At 52.9% G+C, this 20539-nt stretch overlaps 1 protein-coding gene across 2 annotated transcripts in view; it reads left to right on the forward strand.

Moving 5' to 3' along the window:
* The window catches only part of LOC111150894 (sushi domain containing 4), an 84606-nt gene that overhangs the window by 40974 nt on the left and 23093 nt on the right, over positions 1 to 20539 (forward strand). Inside the window, exons 2-5 of one of the 2 annotated variants that reach the window (XM_022508575.1) lie at positions 5630 to 5842; positions 11142 to 11315; positions 14649 to 14837; positions 19403 to 19408. In XM_022508575.1, the coding sequence (XP_022364283.1) occupies positions 5630 to 5842; positions 11142 to 11315; positions 14649 to 14837; positions 19403 to 19408 (582 nt within the window). The remainder of the gene's footprint in view (positions 1 to 5629; positions 5843 to 11141; positions 11316 to 14648; positions 14838 to 19402; positions 19409 to 20539) is intronic. The other variant, XM_022508576.1, reaches the window with a different exon arrangement.

Consider the following 20539-nt stretch of genomic DNA (forward strand, 5'->3'; position numbering starts at 1 on the left):
CGCAGACACACCGAGAATACTGTGGGACCAAATGTCTGGGTGCCCCAGGGCACAGTCAAGTTGACATGTGAAATGTCTCTTGTACATACGTGTTGTGTTCTGGATTGAATTTAGGAGGAACTGTTAGGGGATACTCTCTCCAGGACTTACTAAAATGGGATCTTCCCTTTTCCTTCCATGTCCCCCAAAAGAAACATTAGAAATCATCCTGTGAACTCTGTTCTCCTTCCTAAGCTGTGGCTGCTGGATTGTAAAGCAGAATTTGGAGCCCAGGAGGGCAGTTTCCCAGAGCCAGACCCTCCGAGCAGGCCAACTACCCCCGCGTGGGTGTGCGTCTGGTGGATGGATCCCCATGTTACAGGAAATGCCAAAACAGCCTGTGGAGACATGGCTGAGGCTGGGGACTGACCCTCCAGGGTATTTTGAAGAGTGGCATATGGAGCTCTGGCAAGACATGGAAGATGGTGGTCTTGCTTGATGGGATGAGGTGTCCAGAGTGAACCGTGTGCTCTTCTTACACCATCCCACTTTCTTTCTTTCTTTCTTTCTTTTTTTTTTTTTTAATTTATTTGACAGGGAGAGATCACAAGTAGGCAGAGAGGCAGGCAGAGAGAGAGGGGGAAGCAGACTCCCTGCTGAGCAGAGAGCCCGATGCGGGGCTCAATCCCAGGACTCTGGGATCATGACCCGAGCTGAAGGCAGAGGCTTTAACCCACTGAGCCATCTAGGTGCCCCACCATCCCACTTTCTGACGGCTGTCTCTTCACTCCTGTCTGTGGCTGGGCCTGGCCAGTGGCATCTTGAGTCTCGGACTGTCTGGATGCAGAGATGCAGAAGCTAACTGGTCCCTCGTAGGCAGCGGATGGGGGCAGGGAAGGAATAAGTAAGGAGAGCACAGAGCTGGGTCCCTGAGGAAATTCCTCCGTCCTCACAGCATATTTTTCCCATTTATTGTGAGAACAGGAGTCATTCTGATGGATCCAGGGCTGGCACTCACAGAGGCTCAGCACTCACCTGGGTTATCTCTCCTCTCACGGAGAATGGCTCTCTGCCTGGGGCAGGGGGTGTGACAAGCTGAGGGTTTGTGCCTGTGATTGGTGATCACTGTGGCTCATTTGTTAGTGGGTGTGACTGCCCAGAGAGTGTGTGTTTGAGAGAGAAACACATGGCTCAGTCCAGTCCCAACCCAGATCCACCTCTGGCCCTATGTTGCAGAGGGCGGAGGAGGGGGCGTTGTGTGCAGGTATGGATGGGAAGAAGGTTGTAAAAAAATTAAGGAATTCAGTCCACTCAGGGTGGAAGAAGGGAGGGGGTAAGAAGGTATAGGAGAAAGCCTGTCTGTGCTGGGGGAGAGCACTTAGTGCCTCCCTCATCTGTGAAACCCATCCATCCATCCATCCATCCACCTATCTACCCACCCACCATCCATCCACCATCCACCCATCCACCATCCATCTATCCACCATTCATCCATCTATCCCCTATCCATCCATCTACCCACCTACCCATCTATTCAACCCTCCATCATCCCTCATCCACCATCCACCCATCCATCATTGATCTGTCCATCCATCCATCCATTCACCCACCCACCTACCTACCCGTCCATCCATCCTCTGTCATCTCCCCATCCACCATCTATTTGTCTACTCACCCACCCTGCTCATCCATCTACCATCCTCCATCCATCCATCCCCTCCCCCCCCCACCCATCCATCCACCTACCTGTCCATCCATTCTCCATTGTCACCTCGTCCACCATCCTCCATCCATCTATCCTCCCATCTACCCTTCCATCCACCTGTCCATCCATCCTCCATCGTCCCCTCATCCAACATCCTCCATCCATTCATCCACCCATCCATCTATCTATCCATCCACCATCCTTCCATCCACCCACCAACCCACCCATCCATCCTCCATCATCCCCTCATCCACCATCCTCCAACCATCCATCCACCCATTCATCCTCCCTCCCTCCCTCTGTCCTTCCCTCCTTCCATCTCACCCTCCCTCTCTCTGTCCTTCATTAGCAGCACCTGTGGCATGCTGGAAGTGAAGGATAAGACATGGTTCTCCAACCCCAGGAGTTCACAGCCCAGTGGCAGAGGCTGTGAGGCAGAGCACAACACTGCCAGTGTGAAGGGTGCTCTAGGAGAGCTGGGCACAGGTGCCTTGATGAGAAGAGAGGCTCCTGGTCATACTTTGCAGAGGGTGGGATGGCTCCTGGGAGGTACCCGTGAGCTAGTCCCAGAGGGTGATTACACCATGGGGACCATCCTTTCCTCAGTGGGGGTTCTGAAAAACCCTTTTTGCGCCTTAATGGAAGTCAAGGCCCTCCTATAGGGCTGGGTCCCCTCTCCACCCACACACTTGCTTCCTCATCTGCTACTCATTTGCAGTCTTTCTTTCTCCCTGCTGTGTGGACATGGGTTCAGATCTCTTTCACTCTCAATTTTCAATATGGTAACAGGAAAGTCCCTCCCTTGACCCTAATGCAGGGATGGCTTGTGCCCTGTGATCTTCTGTCCCCATGTAGCACTATGAACGGGCAGTGCACATTTGCTGCAGCCTCCCCCTGACACATGGGGAGGCAGGCTTCCCCAGGCCCATCCAGCCCTGTATCTGTCCCGGCTCCTCCCTCTGCAGCCAGCGGCTGCATATTGTGCCTTTGCCCAGCTGCCTGCCTGGGGGCTGAGATGCCTTCCCTTGCCTCTGCAGCCTTGCTCAGGCCATCTTGTGTTCTCATGCCCTTGGTGCCTGCCTCTGTCTGAGGCATGTGTCATCCTCTCCCTGTGTTTGTTCCCCATCCAGCTGTGCCTTCAGCTGCCACCTTTGTGTATACGTGCAGCTCAGGACATCATGGCTTCAACTTGGCTCTCCAGCTGGTCTCCCCCACCTGGCCTCGGTGTCCTGAGGACTCAGACTCATTGTATCCACCTGCTACACTGGGACTGGTCCCCAGGCTGGTCTTCACCACGTCCCCTCTCTCTGTGTGCAGGCTCAGCGCCCAAACCTGGCAGCTGTCCTTGATGCCTCTCTTAACCCATTCCCCTCCCCTCAGCTGCTGTCCCTTTGGTCCCTGAATTCATGCATCTGGGTCCTTAGTATCTCCTGCAGCCTTGAGACTCCACATACCTCAACTGCTGGCCCTCTCAGGAGCCAGACTGGCTGCTCAGAGCTGTTTGGAGAGCTTTCCAGGAGGACAGCCCTTCCCCCACCCACCCAGAGAGTGCCTGGTCTGTGGGTCTGCCTTTCACAAACCATCTTGCAGATCCTGGTGCAGCTAGGGTCCGGGAGGCATTTCTGATGGTCTTTCTGCCTCCTGAGGCCTCTGTACAAGTCCGTCCTCTGCCTGAGTGCGAAGGGGCTGAGATACCGGTCTGGTCTCAGTTGTGCCTTTGTTCAAGTCTCGGTCTCTGGGGTTAATATCCAAAGTATACGAAGAACTCACACAACACCCAAAGAATAAATAATACAGTCAACAAATGGGCAGAAAACATGAACAGACATTTCTCCAAAGAAGACATCCAAATGGTCAACACACACATGAAAAAATTTTCAACATCGCTCAGCATCAGGGAAGTACAAATCAAAACCACAGTGAGATAGTACCTCATACCAGACAGAATGGCTAAAATTAACAAGTCAGGAAACAACAGATGTTGACAAGGATTCAGAGAAAGGGGAGCCCTCCTGCATTGTTGGTGGGAATGCAAGCTGGTGTAGGCATTCTGGAAAACAGTATGGAGGTTCCTCAAGATGTTAAAAATAGAGCTATCTGATGGTCCAGCAATTTTGCTACTAGGTATTTACCTAAAGCAAATGACAACGCTAACTCATAAAGATGACATGCACCCCGATGTTCATGGCAACATTATCTACAGTAGCCAGGGTGGGGAAGCAAGGCAAGTGTCCACTGATGGATGAATGGATAATGAAGGTGTGGTATATACAGAGCAGAATATTACTCAGCCATCAATTCTGGAATGAAATCTTATCATTTGCATGGGCATGGATGGAGCTAAGGGGGTATTATGTTAAGTGACATAGTCAATCAGAGAAGAAATACTTTATGATTTTGTGGTATCTCAAACGCAGAACAAGAGGAGAAGCAGAGCCCTGAGTACAGAGAGTACAGAGAACAGACTGGTGGTTGCAGAGGGGAGGGAAGAGAGGGAAAAGGGAGAGGGGGAGAGGGAAGTCTGGTTTCCAGGAATGGGATGAATAAGTCCCAGGAGGGAACGGCACAGCACGGGAACACAGTCAGTGCTGTTGTCACATTGAAGTGTGGTGATAGATGGCAGCCATGCTCATGTGACCGCAGCGTAACGCACACACTTGTTGCATCACTGTGTTGTGTGCTTGACACTAACATCACAGCTTGTGTCCGCTGCACCTAAAACAGCCAAAACCGCAGAATAGTCTCCATTCCTTCACATCTCTGCAGCCTGCATCAAGTCCCAGCCCTGGGCCCACATGCGGCGGTCAGGGTCCGTCTCCAGCTCCCCCTGCGTTGTCCCTGCGTTGTTGGGTCTCCTGCTAGAAGGGCTGTGCCCGGCCTGGCAGAGCCGTCCTTTTCCTGGATTGAGCTCCACCGTCCGCACTCCACTGGTCCCCGCAGGCCCGTTCTCCCTCTGGCTGGCTCCCTGGGGGCCTCAGCCCTCCCCTGCTCTCTGCATGTACCCCAGCCCCCTGGGGCTACCTGAGGCTGTCTCTGAGGGCTGACGTTGACCAGCCCCCACGGAGGGGGCACCCTACACTCTGCTGCAAACTGAAGACATGAAGCCAGCATGTTCCTGCTCTCCACCCCCAGCAGTGTTGATCCTGGCCCCTCCTGGGGTCATCTGTGGACCCTCAGGACGCCCATCCTGCTCCGTGGATCCACGCTGCTTCCACATAGCCCGGCTTTCGAGGGTCACCCCTTCCCCTATATGTGGTGACGGTGGAGTCTGTGGGAGTCTGTGGGCCTTCGCTCCTCCCTGGGATGTGCGTGGGGGTGATGTGGGGCAAAGGCAGATTCTGAGGGTCACAAAGATGAACAGGTGACTCGTCCTTGGAGGGCTCCCAGCTCAGCACCGGTGGCGGTTGAGCTCTTGTTGGAGCACAGAAAGGGTGGCTGGGAGGTTAGGAAGGTACCCAGATCCTCAGGAAGTCTGGATGAGGCCTGGCGGGTGGGGCCAGGGTGAGGGGCGGGGAGGAGACGAGTGTTGGTGGCTCAGGCCTGTCCTGTGAGAATGCCAGCCCTGCCAGTCCTACATCCTTGGTTCTGTCCCTGAAATGTCGTCTGTCCTGCTGGGTGGCTCAGAGTCCGTGCCTCCTCCCCGACCCTCCCGCCTCACCCCCCTGCAGCGCCTTGCACAGTGTGGTTCCCTGTGTGGCTTCCTTCTCCACTGCTCCTCCCTGAGCCTCCCTGAAGGGCTGTGGTCGGCCATGGGCCGGAGGACACTAATGGGCGCTGTTCTAAGCAAGAAGCCAGTGTGGCACACAGCAGAATGTGGACGTTCTGGGCTGACTGGAGTGGCTAGGTGTTCACGGTGTGTGACAGTGTCCGTCACGTGATGCAGGAAGGCTCCCAGCCTCGGAAGCGCATATTTAGAGGCTCCTTTTCTTCTCTCTGTCAATGTAGGGCTCGATGACCTTCCGGTGTGTGCTGACCCAGGCGTCCCTGAGAATGGCTTCAGGACACCCGGTGGAGGGCTTTTCCTTGAAAGGTCTGTCACCCAGTTTCACTGCCAAGATGGGTTCACGCTCAAGGGCCCTACAAAGAGGCTGTGTGTGAGACATCTCAATGGAACCCTCGGCTGGATCCCCAGTGATAAGCCCTTCTGTGCACAAGAAGGTAAAGTGCCCACCTCATCCGTGGAGTCTGCTCGTGGGGCTGTGGGGACCAGCCGCGCCAGCCTAGGGCCCACCCCACGTGCTGGTGGGAGAGCATTGTGGCCAGGCCGGGGGCAAAGGAGGCTTGGTGTCACAAGTCACCGTGTCCCTCCTCTACCGCAATGACAACCCAGGTCCTGGTTTCTGTTGAGGCAGGAGAGCAGGTCACACGAGGGGTGCTCACTGCTGCGTCCCTAGCCAGCTGCACACTCCCAGCCCCGGCGCCTGAGAAAGCAGAGTACGTGCTGCTCAGACTTGCCCGTGGAGGCAGGGACATGTGGTACTCGGGAGATCCGCTCAGTCACCGTCGCATCTCTTCCAGGCGGGGTTCGATAGGGAGACAGGGCGGCACAATGGGCATTTGTTTCCAGCAGTTACCCTATGGTCTCTTGTCACGGCGAGGTATCTGCCTACCTCTGGCAAGCGTGGCGGTGTCTTCTCTGTGCAGTTCATGCTGCGTGGGTGCGTGTGAGTTTAAAACACTACTCAGAGGTTACCTGGCGGCGGGCAGAAGGCTGGCTGTCTCTGTGGCAGGTTGGGCTGACGCAGGGGAGGCAGTGCTGGTGCGGGCAAGGGCTCCATCTCTCCGCCCACCACCCTGACCGTGGGTGTGGACGGAGCTTTCCTGACCCTGACAGCTCACTGTTTCTCGGACTTGGCATGGACCGTGTTTATGGAAGTCTTCAAAGCAGTGAACTCAACTGTCACTGAGCACAGGCGAAGGCTTCCCCAAGCTGAGAGCATGCGTGGTCTCTGCTTTCATTTTCAAGGTCTTTTTCTAAAAGAGTCAAAATGAAAACAAAGAACTAAGGTGAACTAAATCACACAGAGAAGGACAGGTGTGTGTGACAGTGGAATCTCAACAACAAAACAAATGAACAAGTAAGAGAAGTGTTGGAATGAGCATGGGAGGGGCGGGTGAGCAGGCCAGAGAGAGCTCCAGCTGTGAGGTGGGTTGCAGGAGGGAACATGCGCCCGGGAGTACTGTCTGCGGTACTGTGACCACAGTGTGTGGGGACAGACGGGGACACCCCTGGTGGCACTGTCGGAAGTTCTGAAATATGGAATCACCGTGGTTACGCCTAAAAGCAAGAGGATGTGGTTGGTCAACTATACTTCAATTAACAATGGTCAGTGTCACCATTCAGAACGGGTGCTGTGGGACTCGGGTAGATGCTATGTAGGGAAGGCGGCTCCCTGTGTTGCAGTTAGGAGTCTGTGTCACGTGATACAGAACGCTTCTCTATATTTATTGAGACAGGTGTGTGGTTTTTCCTCTTTAACTTTGCAGTCTTGCAGGTTACACAAGCTTTCTCTTGAAAATCAAAACAAATTTTGAAAAGAATTTTAGAAATAAATGAATATTTTCTGCTATGCATAGCCCATGCAGGCTGTGGTTTCCATAAGGTTTCAGTAATGAAAAGTTTATTTGGTTTTGTAGATCGACTTCCCTGATAAATCCTTTGGCCCAAGATACTCAGCGTTTAAAACCCAGACAGACTCAGGAACATATCAGGATGAGCAGAACACGCAGGCTCCGAGAATATTGCCCAGAGACAAAGGCCTTCTATTGTTTTATCATCCTGGGAAACAGAGAGCTTATCTAAAAGACAACCTCTTTCCAGCCCTGTCCTAACTACCTAATGAAGTATGCCCCAACTTATAAGGCCTTCATCTCCCCTTGCTCACTTTATCTCAGACACATGGACCCTCCCGTGTGTGTGTGTGTGTGTGTGTTTTAAAGATTTTATTTATTATTTATATGTCAGAGAGAGTGCAGGAGCAGAGGGAGGGGAGCGAGGGAGAATGACACCGTGCTGAGCCGGGAGCCCGATGCGGGACTTGATCCCAGGACCCTGAGATATGACTTGGGCCGGAGGCAGGTTCCACCGACTGAGCCAGCCGGTGTCCCCCTCCAGTGTGTTTTTAAGGACACTTGAGTTCTCCTGGCTTATGCACCTGCCTTCCCTCTGCCTGAAGCTGCCTTCTCCCAGACCCGCTCCATGAGGCCACCTTGCCGTGTGGCCCTGCATCATAAACATTATCTCCTCAGGGTGCCTGTCCCATGCACCCGGATTCCAGGGGCCCCTGCTAGGTCCCTGTGACCTCAGCACCTGTTCCTCCTCATGCGAGCGGCAATCACTGCATGTTAGTCTCTAGCTCGCGGATTTGTTAACCTGTTAGCGGCCTCCTCCATGCGGCGAGGGTACGATTCCTAACTCTCCGTGCCCAGCACCTGTGGCTGGGTGCTCAGCGAGTCACCAATGGATGGACGGAAGGTTGGATGGATGAATACCGGGCGTTATAAATGCAGCTGTAAACAAAATCCAACACCATCCTTTACAGCGAGACTTCCAGCACCTTTCCTGTGTGGATATGAATGCTGTGTCTCCAGGGTGGATTACGTAGTCACGTGTCTGGAAGCACTTTTTAAGGAGAATGGGTGTCAGAAGTTGGCACTTGAAGGAATCAGATCATGTTCACATATAACTGGCATTTAAAAAGGCCAGTAAATATTGGTCGTGATATGTATTCTTAGAACTTTGCCTTTTCTGCTCCTTAGGACCCTGCTCTGTGCTAACTAATGTCATCGAATAATTTGTGTAATATTGCCTTAATATCCCCTCTTTGACTTGCTTTTATTAAATCCCCTATTACACGAGCAGGACTCAGACGCAGCGATGCAGTGGTCTGGGGAGAAAGGATGTCTCAAAGTGGAAGCTTTGCAACCTCTCTGTTGTATCCCCAAAGTGCCCGTTTGTATCTGTCTATGTAGGGTTTGATCACATCCCCACTCCTGCCAGAGTCAGATACCGATGGAGCTGTATCTGTCATCCTTGGTAACGGCATTTTTGGAGCAGCTTTTAAACATTCTTTCGGCTGACGGGATGCACTCATACTGTAGAAAATTTCTCTTATTTCTGTTTGAAACTTCAGAACTGATGAAGATTATATGTATTCGTTTTTGGGCACTAAAGATCCTGGCTTATCTGTTTCCATAGGCATGAAGTGCATAGTCACGTCCGGCTAAGGATGGCGGGCTGGGCCAGGCTCGTCTTCCAATCTCCCCTCCTCTGGTGGGGGGTCAGGCGCCAGACGCCAAGGGTAGGATCTTAGTCCGGCTCCAGGGGGCCGACTTCTGTGAAGCTACAGCTGGTCTGTTTGGTTCTGTCCTTTATCTGGGCCACAGCCCTCCTGGCCTCCTGGCCGTAGCTCCAGTGCCTGCTCCCAGCTCCCTGGTCAGTGCGTGTCTCTGTTCCGTAGCAGCCAGTCCCCATGGTGACTCCACCGTGAGCAGAACTTGGGAGGCCGTAGTGCCCTGGGATCCTTGAGCCATGTGCCCCGTGGCGGCCCCCAGCTCCTGGCTGTGGACACAGGTGTCTGGTCAGGAGTTTAGGGCACTCCGTGTGAGTGACTGCTGCCTCTGCTCAGCCAGCGGCCACGTGCCCATGGGCCCCAGGGTCCCTTCTGTCCACTGGCTTTACTCCGTGATGCTGGCTGCCTGCTAAGGACCTGGGTCAGCTCCAGGAGAAGTCGGAAGCCAGTCTGGGGAACGGTGGCTTTGTCGCGTAAATCAGCACCAGGGGGTCAGTTAGCAGCTGGGGTTTTACAGAGGGGCACCTGGATAAAGGTGTTTTTATTTGCTGTGAGTAATGCCTGCGTTAGCACTACTGAGAAACATGATTCCCCGTTTCCATTAAGAAGGCAGCTGTGGTGCCAAGATGTCACTTGCCTTGTGACTCCAGGTGGGGTCATTCTGGCATTGACTTTGGGGGAATTTGTCTATTCTGGTAGAAAAATTATTGGTTAAACGTGAGAGGTTGGAAACCCCTTTCCACAGTTTGAAGCTCAAAAATGAGAGGTCGAACTAGAACCACAACAGTTTTCCATCAAGGACGCTTCCTGCTGAAATTTGGAGACAGAGGGATGACGGGGGTTGTCCCTGGGCTCCACGGCCCCACTTCCTCGACATTTCTTCTTTGCCAGCCACGTGCGGAGTCCCGGAGTGCCGAGGGCATGTGGGAGAATGCAGGGGCGCAGTCCCTGTTCTCCAGCTAATCTGGAGATGAAGGCAGATGCCGCACCCAAGCCTTGACTTTGAATGACCCCGGGAAGGCAGCAGATGGCTGCATCCCTGGGCTCTCCCTTCAGCCCCAGCCTGCCCCATTGCTGACATGCTGTTTTCTAGAGTCTGTTGTCAGATTCTTCATTGGTCCCTGTAAACCCAGCCCCAACCCCACATCAAAACTCTCGGGATGTGCTTTTTAAAGCCACCTGTGTTCCCGGCCGTGGGCTGCTGGTGTCCCTTCCCTCCACAGCTTCAGGACTCCCGGGCTCAGGCCTCAGAGCCAACAGTTCATGGTCAAGTCTCCCACTGAGACCATTCCAACCATATGGCTGATCCAGAAGGCTTTCAGGAGTGGCTGAGAAACCCAGTCTTAGAGCATTGAGAAACTCTTGGAGAAAGTTTCTGTGATTGTCAAAACGCTGTTCTTGGATTTTGCTTCATTTTTAAAACTTGCGAAGCTTGGAGCACAACCCCTCTGTACGCCTCCGGGCTGGCTGCACAAGGTTATGCGGCGACACACGCTGAATTGGGAGGAGACCGTGTTCGAAGTGGAGGGTTATAATTTATCCACTGTATTTTATCTCTTAATCATCTTCTGTGTGGACTCCCTGTTCCTGCGCCCCTGATGCTGGGCTGGCTGTCTCCCCTTCCGAGTCTGTATTCTCCAACCTGCTTCCAGGAGAAAGGTCACCTACCTGTGGGGGCCTGTGTGGTGTTGGCAGTTGCATGTTCTGCCATGTTATTACCCTCGTGGAGCGGATCAGGTTGAAGGGAGGTGCCAGCAGGTGCGGCCCCAGCTTGTCCCCCACTGTTCTGCAAGGCCTTTTTTTTCCTTCTTTTTTCTGCAAGGCTCTTCTTCTGCCCCAAGGCAGAGGTGGTGGGCTGGGTGGAACCACGTAGTGGGTCATTGTGAGCCCCCAGCTCTGTCCTTCCTCTCTTATTTCCAAAATCGCCTGAGGCTCCACTGTGTGGTGTGAAGGGTTCCAGGCTGGAGGTAAAGCTCCTTTCATGGCTGGATTGGGACATCTTGTCCTCAGTCCCCTCCAGACCGGGGGCTAGCTGTCAGTGTGCGAGGGCCTCTTATCACAGGGAAACCTGAGGCCGGGTCTGAAAATAAGAGCTTTGTGCCAAGCTGGGAAGCACAACAGGCTGAAATTTAAAAAAATAACGTGTCCTTTTTACACCTTTGCAGATTGCCGTATCCCTCAAATCGACGATGCTGAGATTCATAACAGGACATACAGACACGGAGACAAGCTGATCATCACCTGTCACGAGGGATTCAAGATTCGCTACCCTGATCTGTACAACATGGTTTCTCTGTGCCGTGATGACGGGACGTGGGACAACCTGCCGCTCTGTCAAGGTAGGGGCGCGGGCTGGGAGCACGTGCGTGTCTCTCCACTGGGACGTGGAGGGCAGCAGGGCCCACCGGCTCTGGCCTTGGCGTCCCCACACCCTCCCTGTGGTCCCCACCAGCCCACGTGCCCACCGTGAGAGCCCAGACCAGAAGAGCCCTTGTTCTTGAGCATGTTGACTTCTCCTTCACACCGAGAACCAAAAGTCTTTTAAGAAATAGGCATTTTGTAACCGGGCTGTGAGCACAATGATGAACTATGGCATTTTTAATGAAAACAGCAGAACATTTATACTTATTTCAGTGGTGGTGAGGGTAGATTAAAGGCGAATCTTTACAGAGGCTATTTTTTCTTAACGTTATCCATTTTTATAATACACGAGGAGCAGAAAAATAATCAAATTCAGATTTTATCCAAACTACACAGTAAATAAGAATCCTCTTGCCTTTTTAACATTTGCCCGGGCCAACATGGAGGACCCTGTTTGTGAAAATAAGTCCTCGCATGCACATTAATTCTGATTTTATTTTTTTGACGTGTGACTTGAAAGCCAGTGCATAATTCATTCTTCGGGGAGCAGGCTTGTTTGCACTGGAGCCTTGGCGTGTTCCGGTCGAGACGAATGCTAGCGCTGGGCTTGAGGTCATGGCTGGCAGGCTCTGCTATTACTCTGTGTGCCCTGGGGTCGGAAATGAATTATTTCCTTCTGTGAGGGTTTAAGAGTCATGGCCCTTTGCAGAAACAAAGGCTATGGATCGGGAGGACCAAGGGCGGCCAGGCCACCCCCTTGTGCGCTTCTCTGCTGAAACTCCCTGTGCCATGTGGCCTACACAGATGACATTTCCAGGGATATATGTGCTCTGGGGACACTTCTGGGGAGGCTGTGGAGAGTTGTCGTGTGATCTGAGGTTGGGCTGAATGTTCACGTGAACGTTACCAACCACTGGTCCCTTTCCTTCCCGGGGCCAAGAACACTCCCTTGGATGCCAGCCCCCTCTGCCTTCATGAATCCCGCATCCCCCCCGCCCCCTGTTCTCCTGCCCTTTCTAGAGGCTTCTTCCTCTTAGGTCTTGCAAATACTGTGCACCTATTTACGAGTTCTTTTGGTCCCTATTATTTCTTAAGAAATGCCCGAGGGTGGTGTCCTCATCACAGGCTCAGGTATGGCCTCCTGCTCGCTCGCCAGGCCCCTCCGTCCACCACCCTGCGCTCGCATCTCAGAGTGTCGCCCAGAGCCGGCTGGCTGCTCTTGGAAGGTGCCCTTCCTTGGATAGCACCATCACCCACACCACCCTCCATCGGGGCGTGTCCCCTGGTCTGCGCCCTGACCTCATCTCCATGCAGAGGCAGGTGGGGGCCTGGCCACCCGAGCAGTGACTGCCCAGCACGGCATGGGCGTGAGGGGTTTGGCGGCCTTAGATGGCCTGACACCTTGGAGCGCCAGGGGGAGCATGACTGGCCCTTAACATGACGTCTCGTCCTGTGGCTTTTCTTTGCACCTCCAGATCCGGGGGACAGAGCCTGACATGCCGGCTTGCCATTGTCTGGAAGTGCAAATAGAGATTGCACCAAGCTATTGTGTCAAAGCCTGGTGTCTGCTGCCATGCTTGGGATGGGCTGTCCCCAGCCAAGGAGCATGTCTCTCTTTCCCTGGTTTACTACTGGAGTTACAACCCCTTCTGGCTTCTTTTGGGGCAGGCAAGCGGTGGGCATGTTCCAAGGCCATGTTTTCCTTGGGAACTTTGTGTTTTGGAGAGCAGTGTCCAGACGTGCCTGCTGTTCACTGTGGGTCTGCCCGTTTTATATTCAGGGGACTCCAGCTTCTCCGTGGGAGTGGCCAGGAATGACACTCCTTCTTGGGAGGAGCTGCGGGCACTGTCCCTTGTGCCGGCTCATTTGAACGGCACTTAGGGACTCTGATACAGTCAATTGTTCATGTTGACATGCTTGTCTTACTTTTCTCAGTTACGGATTCTGTTTATTTCTGAGTCCCAATCTCCCCCTCCTCCCTGACATTTCACTTTTCCTGTGAACACAGTTCATGTTCAGCTCAACTGGTAAATCCTTCCAGGCTGTGGAGAAAGGACGTGGCCACGTGTCTCAAATGTGGCCAGGGTGGTAGTAGGTCTGTGGATCTCTGTGGCACGGGACACTGTCGGCTCCAAAGGGAGCGTTTCCCTAAGTTCTGCATGCCAGGGCTGCCCTGGCCTCCCCCTGGTCTCACGCCAAAACATAGATCCCATGTACCAGCTCACTGACCAGGGCAGTCGGCGGAGCAGGAAGCCGTTCGAGGCTCAGAATGTCAAAGCAAGCCAGCTCGGGAGCAGAGCTCAGACATCTGCTGCCATGCTGTGATCCGTGCTCGGCGACTGGAAGGGAGAGTCGGGATTTCCATTATACGTTATTTACTTCACACACAATTAGTTCTCCGCGGGAAGAGCCCCAGCTCTGCAGGGTTATTATTTCCTCTAGTGAGACCACTGACACCAACAGGAAATGCCAGGATCGCAGCGGGGGCCACACAGAACGGGATTCTGTGCCGCTGGGAATGTTCCCCAGGCAGCTCGGGTTTCGACATGGAAAAGCAGCTTCCGTTTGGCAGAAGCAGAAGTGTGGGGACACAGACAGCATGGCGAATTCTGGGTGTGCTGTGGGGGCTCGCGGCGCCCAGCCCCATGCCTGCCGTGCATGTCCTCGGGCTCTGCGCAGACCCAGACCAGGAGCTCTGCGGGAGGGCCCAGCGGGGTGTGTTCTGAGATGCCCTTTTTCTGGGTAGTTCTCAAGGCTGAGAACCTTGTCAAGTGCACCTAAAATGCAAATCGATCTTCACGTGGCATCACACGGGGTCGGCAGGCCCCTGCCTCACAGTCCAAGCAGGGGAAGGAGGTTTTTGCTGCCACCTCCTCAGACCCCCCAGGTGTCCCCATCGTTGAAACAGTTGGGGTGTATGTTTGTTGCATAGCACCTCAGTGCTTCTCACCCCCAAGAGCATGTTAGCATCACCTGGGAAGATTTTAAAAAGTCGGGGTGCCCTGGCTGTGCATAGACCTAGGGCTCGCAGCCAGGATGGTGTTACTTAAAGGTTCCCGGGTGATTCTGAGGTGTGTCTGGGGCTCCCTGATCCCAGCTGCACCCCCCTTCACTTCCTCCCTCTTTCCCTGGGCCTCTCTGTGTGGTTTGCAAGCATGACGCCAAATTCTGCAACATGAATGGAACAGGAAAGTGGGTACGGGTGTCTGGCTGAAGAGCCCTTGGAGGCGGGCAGGGGGCCAGGGTTTTGCGGGTCTCATTGGTGCAGAGGGGACCAAGTGCGACCGTCCCTCCTCTTTTCCTCGCCACAGGCTGCCTGAGACCTCTTGCCTCTTCCAATGGCTACGCGAACATCTCCGAGTTGCAGACCTCCTTCCCCGTGGGGACGGTCATCTCCTACCACTGCTTCCCTGGGTACAAGTTGGAGGGGGCCGAGCACCTCGAGTGCCTACACAGCCTCATCTGGTCAACTAGCCCACCCCGGTGCCTTGCTCTGGAAGGTAATGTGTCCACTCTTCGGGAGGGCGACTCACAGTTACAGCGGGTGCTCCTGTGGGAGGTGACGAGCTGGGAACCCTGGTCAGCACAACTCCCATTCCTTGAGTGCACACGGCCCTGAGCTGGGCTGTGAGGCTGGTCATCCCCCAAGAGGCAGGACCTACAGCTCGTCGTAAAACGGGCTTCCCCGATCTGAGGCCTAAGGGGATGAAAGAGAGGAGCTTTAGGCATCAGAGGTTAAACTGTAAAATATTGCCAAGTTAAGTGAAATGTCCTAAAAAATTAATTTTCTCTGCACGAAATGAAAACAGACTGTATTATGGCATCGTTCATTTTTCCCTTGCTTTATTGTGTTGTCCATGCTTCTCCCTGTTCCCCTGCATTTTATGGCTTGGCTCGAGCCGTGGCTGGCACACGCTGGGAAGCCTGGAGCTGAGGGCTCCTTTCTTCCTGTTCTCCTCGAATGTGTGTCATTACCCTGAGCAGTGGTTTGCAGTAATGAGGGGACAGGGCATCCAGGGACAGCAGCAGGCCCGGGTCTGAGGGGTCTCCTGCTAGCGAAGGTGGGCATACTGGTCCAGCTCTCAGTGTCATGTGGGTCTTGAAATTACGACTAAAGTACACACACTGATTGGTGTGTTGGCCTCTGAGCACAGTGTGCAGGATGGGTCTATGAGGGGGAAGAGGAAAACAAAAGCAGGCTCCAGTTAGGAGCCCCCCGGAGCTTTTCCTGGAAACAAGACGCGATCACATGACGTTCTTTCAAGGGTGTGCATGCAGCAGGGAAGACGCCACTGGACCATGGGTTGTGTGGAGTGCTGACAGCCAAAAGAGCCCAGGGGGGCGTCCTAAAGCAGTGCTGGGGGAAGGGCAAGTGGGGGCCCCTGGGACAGCGGCAAGCATGCCCTCATGAGTCCGGCCCCCACCCGTCCCAGGTCCCTGGGGTTGGGCCTCCAGTGCATGTGGCAGGTAAGACACGGTATGCCTGGTAAAAGCTGAATTTTCAGATAAATGACAAATCATTTCTTAATTTGAGCATGCTCTCAATATTGCATGGGACTTAACTCATTTGTTAAATTCTCAATTCAAACATAACTGAGCACCCAGTACTTTCACCTGTTAAATCTGGGGACCCTCACCTGCAGGGATGGGGTGTCCCCCATGTCCAGAAGTGCAGGCAGGTAGAGGTGAGCCTGGGCCATAAGGAAAGGGGCTCCTTTGGGCCTGGGGGTGTCTCGCTGCTCAAAAAGCCAGAACTAGCTTGGGTGGACGGTGTCATGGTTATGATTCTATCAGTCCGAGATGCCTGTTTCAAGATGTTGACAAGTTTGGTTTAAATGTTTTTCAATCAGTTACCTTCCAATAAGCTTCATTTTGAAACTTTGAGAGCTGTTTCTGTGGAGTCTGGAGGATCTGAAGGGAGCAAATAAAACAGACCCTAGTGTTAGCAGCTGGTAGCTAAGGTTGGAACACAGAGCTGGAGCGCAGCCCCGTCCTCCGCCAGCAAGGGCTATGGCCATGGGTGACCACTGCCACAAAAGCCACAGTGGCCTTTCCCCTGAGGTTTTGGTGTGTGTGCGTGCGTGCATGTATGGCTGCGTGCATGTGTGTGTGCATACACGTGCACATGTACCCGTGTGTACACACGTGCGCGTACATGTGTATGTGTTGAATAATCTTCGCATGTCTGCTCTTCCTGTAAAGTATCTGGTGGAAGCACTCGTGGGACCTTGAACTGCTAACTGGGCAAAGATGCCAAAACTGGGATTCAGAACCAAGAGGCACAGTGCCGACTGAAGGATTTTCGTGTTTCGAGACTTGATAGAAACGGGGCCGAGTTGAACGATGGGTCGGGGTACCAGGCAAGGATTCATGGAACATTATCCAGATGCATCAGATGTTGCTGTTTCTTCAGACTTACTGGAATCATATGCGGTCTTTGAAAGGAGGGGTCATGCTGTCACGGGGCATCTGTTGTCAGTGACCCGTCCCCAGGGACTCTGCCCCTTGCCTCTGTCACCTGGTTCCCCCTTCAGTTTCCCATCTTTCTTAGCACAGTCTGATTTTTCTTGATGTCCCAGGGAAATCCACTGCATGGTGCTGGGAAGCATGGAGCCTTCAGGGGCTTTTAAATGTAGCGGTGATCTGACCCCTGAGCGCCTGGGTCTGGTTGGCTGTGCCAGGAAAGTGGTTCTCTTCCGTTTTGGGGCTCCCCGGGACCCACCAGTGCATCGGCTGTGGTCCCCACCCCAAGCCTTCTCCACTCCCACCAACAGCCAGGAGATGGGGTCCCCAAGTGGGTCGGGAGGCAGTGTGCAGTGTTGAGCAAGAGTGTGGACTGACGTCTGACTGGCCGGGCTCACATCGTGGGTTCCCACATGATGGCTTTGCCGTGGGGTGCATCACTTAGCTCTGTTAGCCCCGTTCCCTCACCTGTCGCATGGGGCAGATGGTCATCGTGCCTCCTGACACCTGAGAATCCAGCATGAACATCACACATTTAGGGAGGCATGTGGCACATGCTGGGTGTTCCCTCCAGGGCCACCGTTATCATTCTGCTTGGAATTCTGTGCAGAGGCACAAAAAATAAATAAGTGAGAACCTGGGCGTGGCCATGTGAGCCCAGTACCCACACTTCTGTGCACACTCGGGATCGTCCAGGGTGTTCTGGTGCTCACATGGAAGGTGAATCCCATGTGTCAGGAGGAAGTGCTCAGCAGCACCAGTGATGCCATTGGTTCTGAGAGCTTAGCATGTGGCCACAGGTTTGATGTGGCAAGCCACTTAGCGCCTTGTGAGGCAGGCACTGGTTTTGACCCACTTCACAGATGGGCCATCCCGGGCTTACAAAGTTCCAGAAACTCAGCAAATGACATAGCTGGGAAACGGGTGCACTGGGACCCCGACATGGGTCCCTGTCCTGTCAGAGCTCGCGCGTGTTATCGTCAGGGTACGTCACCTAACTAGCTTGTTCTGATCACTTTGCAGCCTCGTGGGCAAGCAGCGTGATGTTTTTATAACCTTTTCTTGCAGAGTCAAACAATTTGGAAGCACTAACACGTAGGAAGGGGTTTGTCTTTCTAGACTGGCTGCAGACCCTGTGAAGCTCTCCACTGCAGGGGATGTGTGGCGGACATGAGCCGCTCACTGCCCCCCTGGCACCCCATGTCCCCATCATGGTGCAGAGCCTGGCCGGGCTTGGGTCTCCTCTCGTAGGCCCGGATGGACACCTCAAGGGTGACATGACGTGTCTGGACCCTCCATCTCTTTGGCTGTGGCAGCTCTTTCTGCCACGTGGGGCCTCCTGTCCTCAGTGGGCCACGGGGCATCTTCTGAGATCAGACCTCTCTGGCACTGGTGTCAGGCAGCCCCACTCACATGTCAGCAAGCTCAGAACGGATGGTCGCTTTGTGAAGGAGTTTATGCTTTGGAAGGAAAAGCTCTGGCAGCTTCTTCAAAGGTACCGGTTGTGTTTTCTGATGTCTGTGCGCTTGTACTGAGAGTAGATGCCCCTGGAGCCTGTGTTCCCTGCAGCTGAGCTGGGGGCAGTGGATAAAGCAACAGAAATCATGAGGTCTTGAACCAGGTTGTTGGTCCATCCTTCAAAAATAGATGCGTGCGTATAAATGTACTTGGCCGGAGCTCCACCCGTCCCCGTGTGCCAGCCTAGCTCACTGCGGCCTCGGGGTTGTCATCCCTGTGCATCGTCCATTCTGCCTTCATCCCTTTCTGTCTCTTTCTCTCTCACACGCACACGCACACACACACAATCCAAGACATCTTTAGAAAAACAAAGAAACTCCTGACCTGTAACAATGAATGTGGGCATTTTCATATTTACAAGTGCTAGGACTCAGTTTATGTTGTCAGTGGTGTGTCTTGAACACCTGCTAGGCACAGGGCAGCACCAGAGTGGGCACTGGGGAATGACAAAGAAAATACCAGAAGTAATTTGTTATTCCAAAGAATTTATACTCTAATGGGAAGAAGCAGGTGATAATTCCCCTGATCCAGGGCCCAGCGCCATTCCCAACATTACTTGTTTGCATGCAGCTACCTTTACCAAGGGGCACATGAGTGTCTGTGCATTTGGGAGGGGTGGAGTGACAGTTCCTGCAGGTGGTATCACAACTGTAAAAGGAAAATTTCTACCTGGGGATTTGCCGGGGTTTTGTTTCTTTCTCCTGGAGACAGAACAGAAGTAAGTTTTCTCTCTTGGCTTGAGCTTTGGGGGAAGAGGAGTCTGAGCATCTCACTCCTATGGAGGGCTATGCATTTTGAAGCTCAGTAGGGCTCGTTGGCCTTGGTGGCATGCCTCTGTGTGTGTGAGGATGCCAGCCCAGTGGTTGAAGGGTAGGAACATGGATGATACTGAGGAGTGTACAAATAAGTCAGTGAAAGACCTGTGCAATAGTACTTACATGGGGACTAGCATGCACCCTGGGGCTGTCAAGGAAGAGGCACTAACTGCCCAGAATTCTTCCCTGCATGGGGAAGAATCATCCAAAAGCCTTAAGTATCCAGAACATTCTCCTCACATTCAGGTTTTTGAATGGCCTGGAAGTAGCTCAGAGTGGTGGGGATCTGCTGACTGGCATTCCTGGTTCAGGTTGCCAGCAGAGGTTCCATGACTACATCTTTGAGGGGGGTGGCAAACACTGGGAAGGCCGATGGTTGAAGCTCAAACGTGGAACTTGGAATCCTTGATTGTGACTGCCCCCCCCCAATTAAAGATTCTTTGGTTTCCTGCTGTTAAGTTAGAGAACTAGATCCTTTAACTAGAAGTCCTTCTTTCGATAGGTATCTATGGAAAAAGATGGAATGAAATCTAGAAAGGATCAAGATTTGCCATGTCATCCAGGGGACCCCCACATCTCCTAGTCTAGAGACCAGCAAGGGTTACAATTGTGGCCCGTAGGACTGTATATATTTGCAGACTTTAAAAGCTGCTGCCTGAGGGTCTGGCTACCAGTCAGCCAAAAGCAATGTGCTAAGTGAGATTCCTACTGACAGGTCTTGGCATACCTTCGATGGGGAGACTTATCAAGAATAGATCAGGCAGTTTAAAAAATCACAGACGTTTGAGAGACAGCCAAGAACTAGGGCAGGGTGACAAAGAAGTTTCATCACCTCCAGATGTCACTCCAAGATGGAGAGAGGTAGCTGTTTCACCTATCCATAAAAACAAACACAGAGAGTCAAGCAAACTAGGACACAGAGAAATGTGTTTCAGATGAAAAAGCAAGATAAGACCCAAGAAAAATACCTTAGTGATACAGGGCTAAGTAATCCTTCTGACAAAGAATTCAAAGTAATGGTCATAAAGATACTCACCAAACTCAGGAGAAGAATGGATGAACACAGTGAGAACTTTAACAAAGAGACAGAAAACAAGAAAGTACCGAACAGAAGTCACAGAGCTCAAGAATACAAGAACTGAACTGAGAAATATACTAGAGGGGCTCAACAGCTGGTGAACAGAAGACATAGAAGCAGTGGAACTCACCTAGACAGTGCAGCAAAAAAGAAAAAAGAGGCTTTACAAATGTAGATAACATAAGGGATCTCTGTAACATCACATGGAATAACATCTACATTATAAGCATCCCAGAAGGAGAAGGAGGGGGAGAAAAATTACTTGCAGAAAAAAAAATTTGCAGCCCCAAATTTCCTTCATCTGAGAAGGAAAGAGACGTCCACATTC

Source organism: Enhydra lutris, unplaced genomic scaffold (genome assembly GCF_002288905.1).
Source record: "Enhydra lutris kenyoni isolate GAN:26980312 unplaced genomic scaffold, ASM228890v2 scaffoldscaffold24, whole genome shotgun sequence".
NCBI lineage: Eukaryota > Metazoa > Chordata > Mammalia > Carnivora > Mustelidae > Enhydra > Enhydra lutris.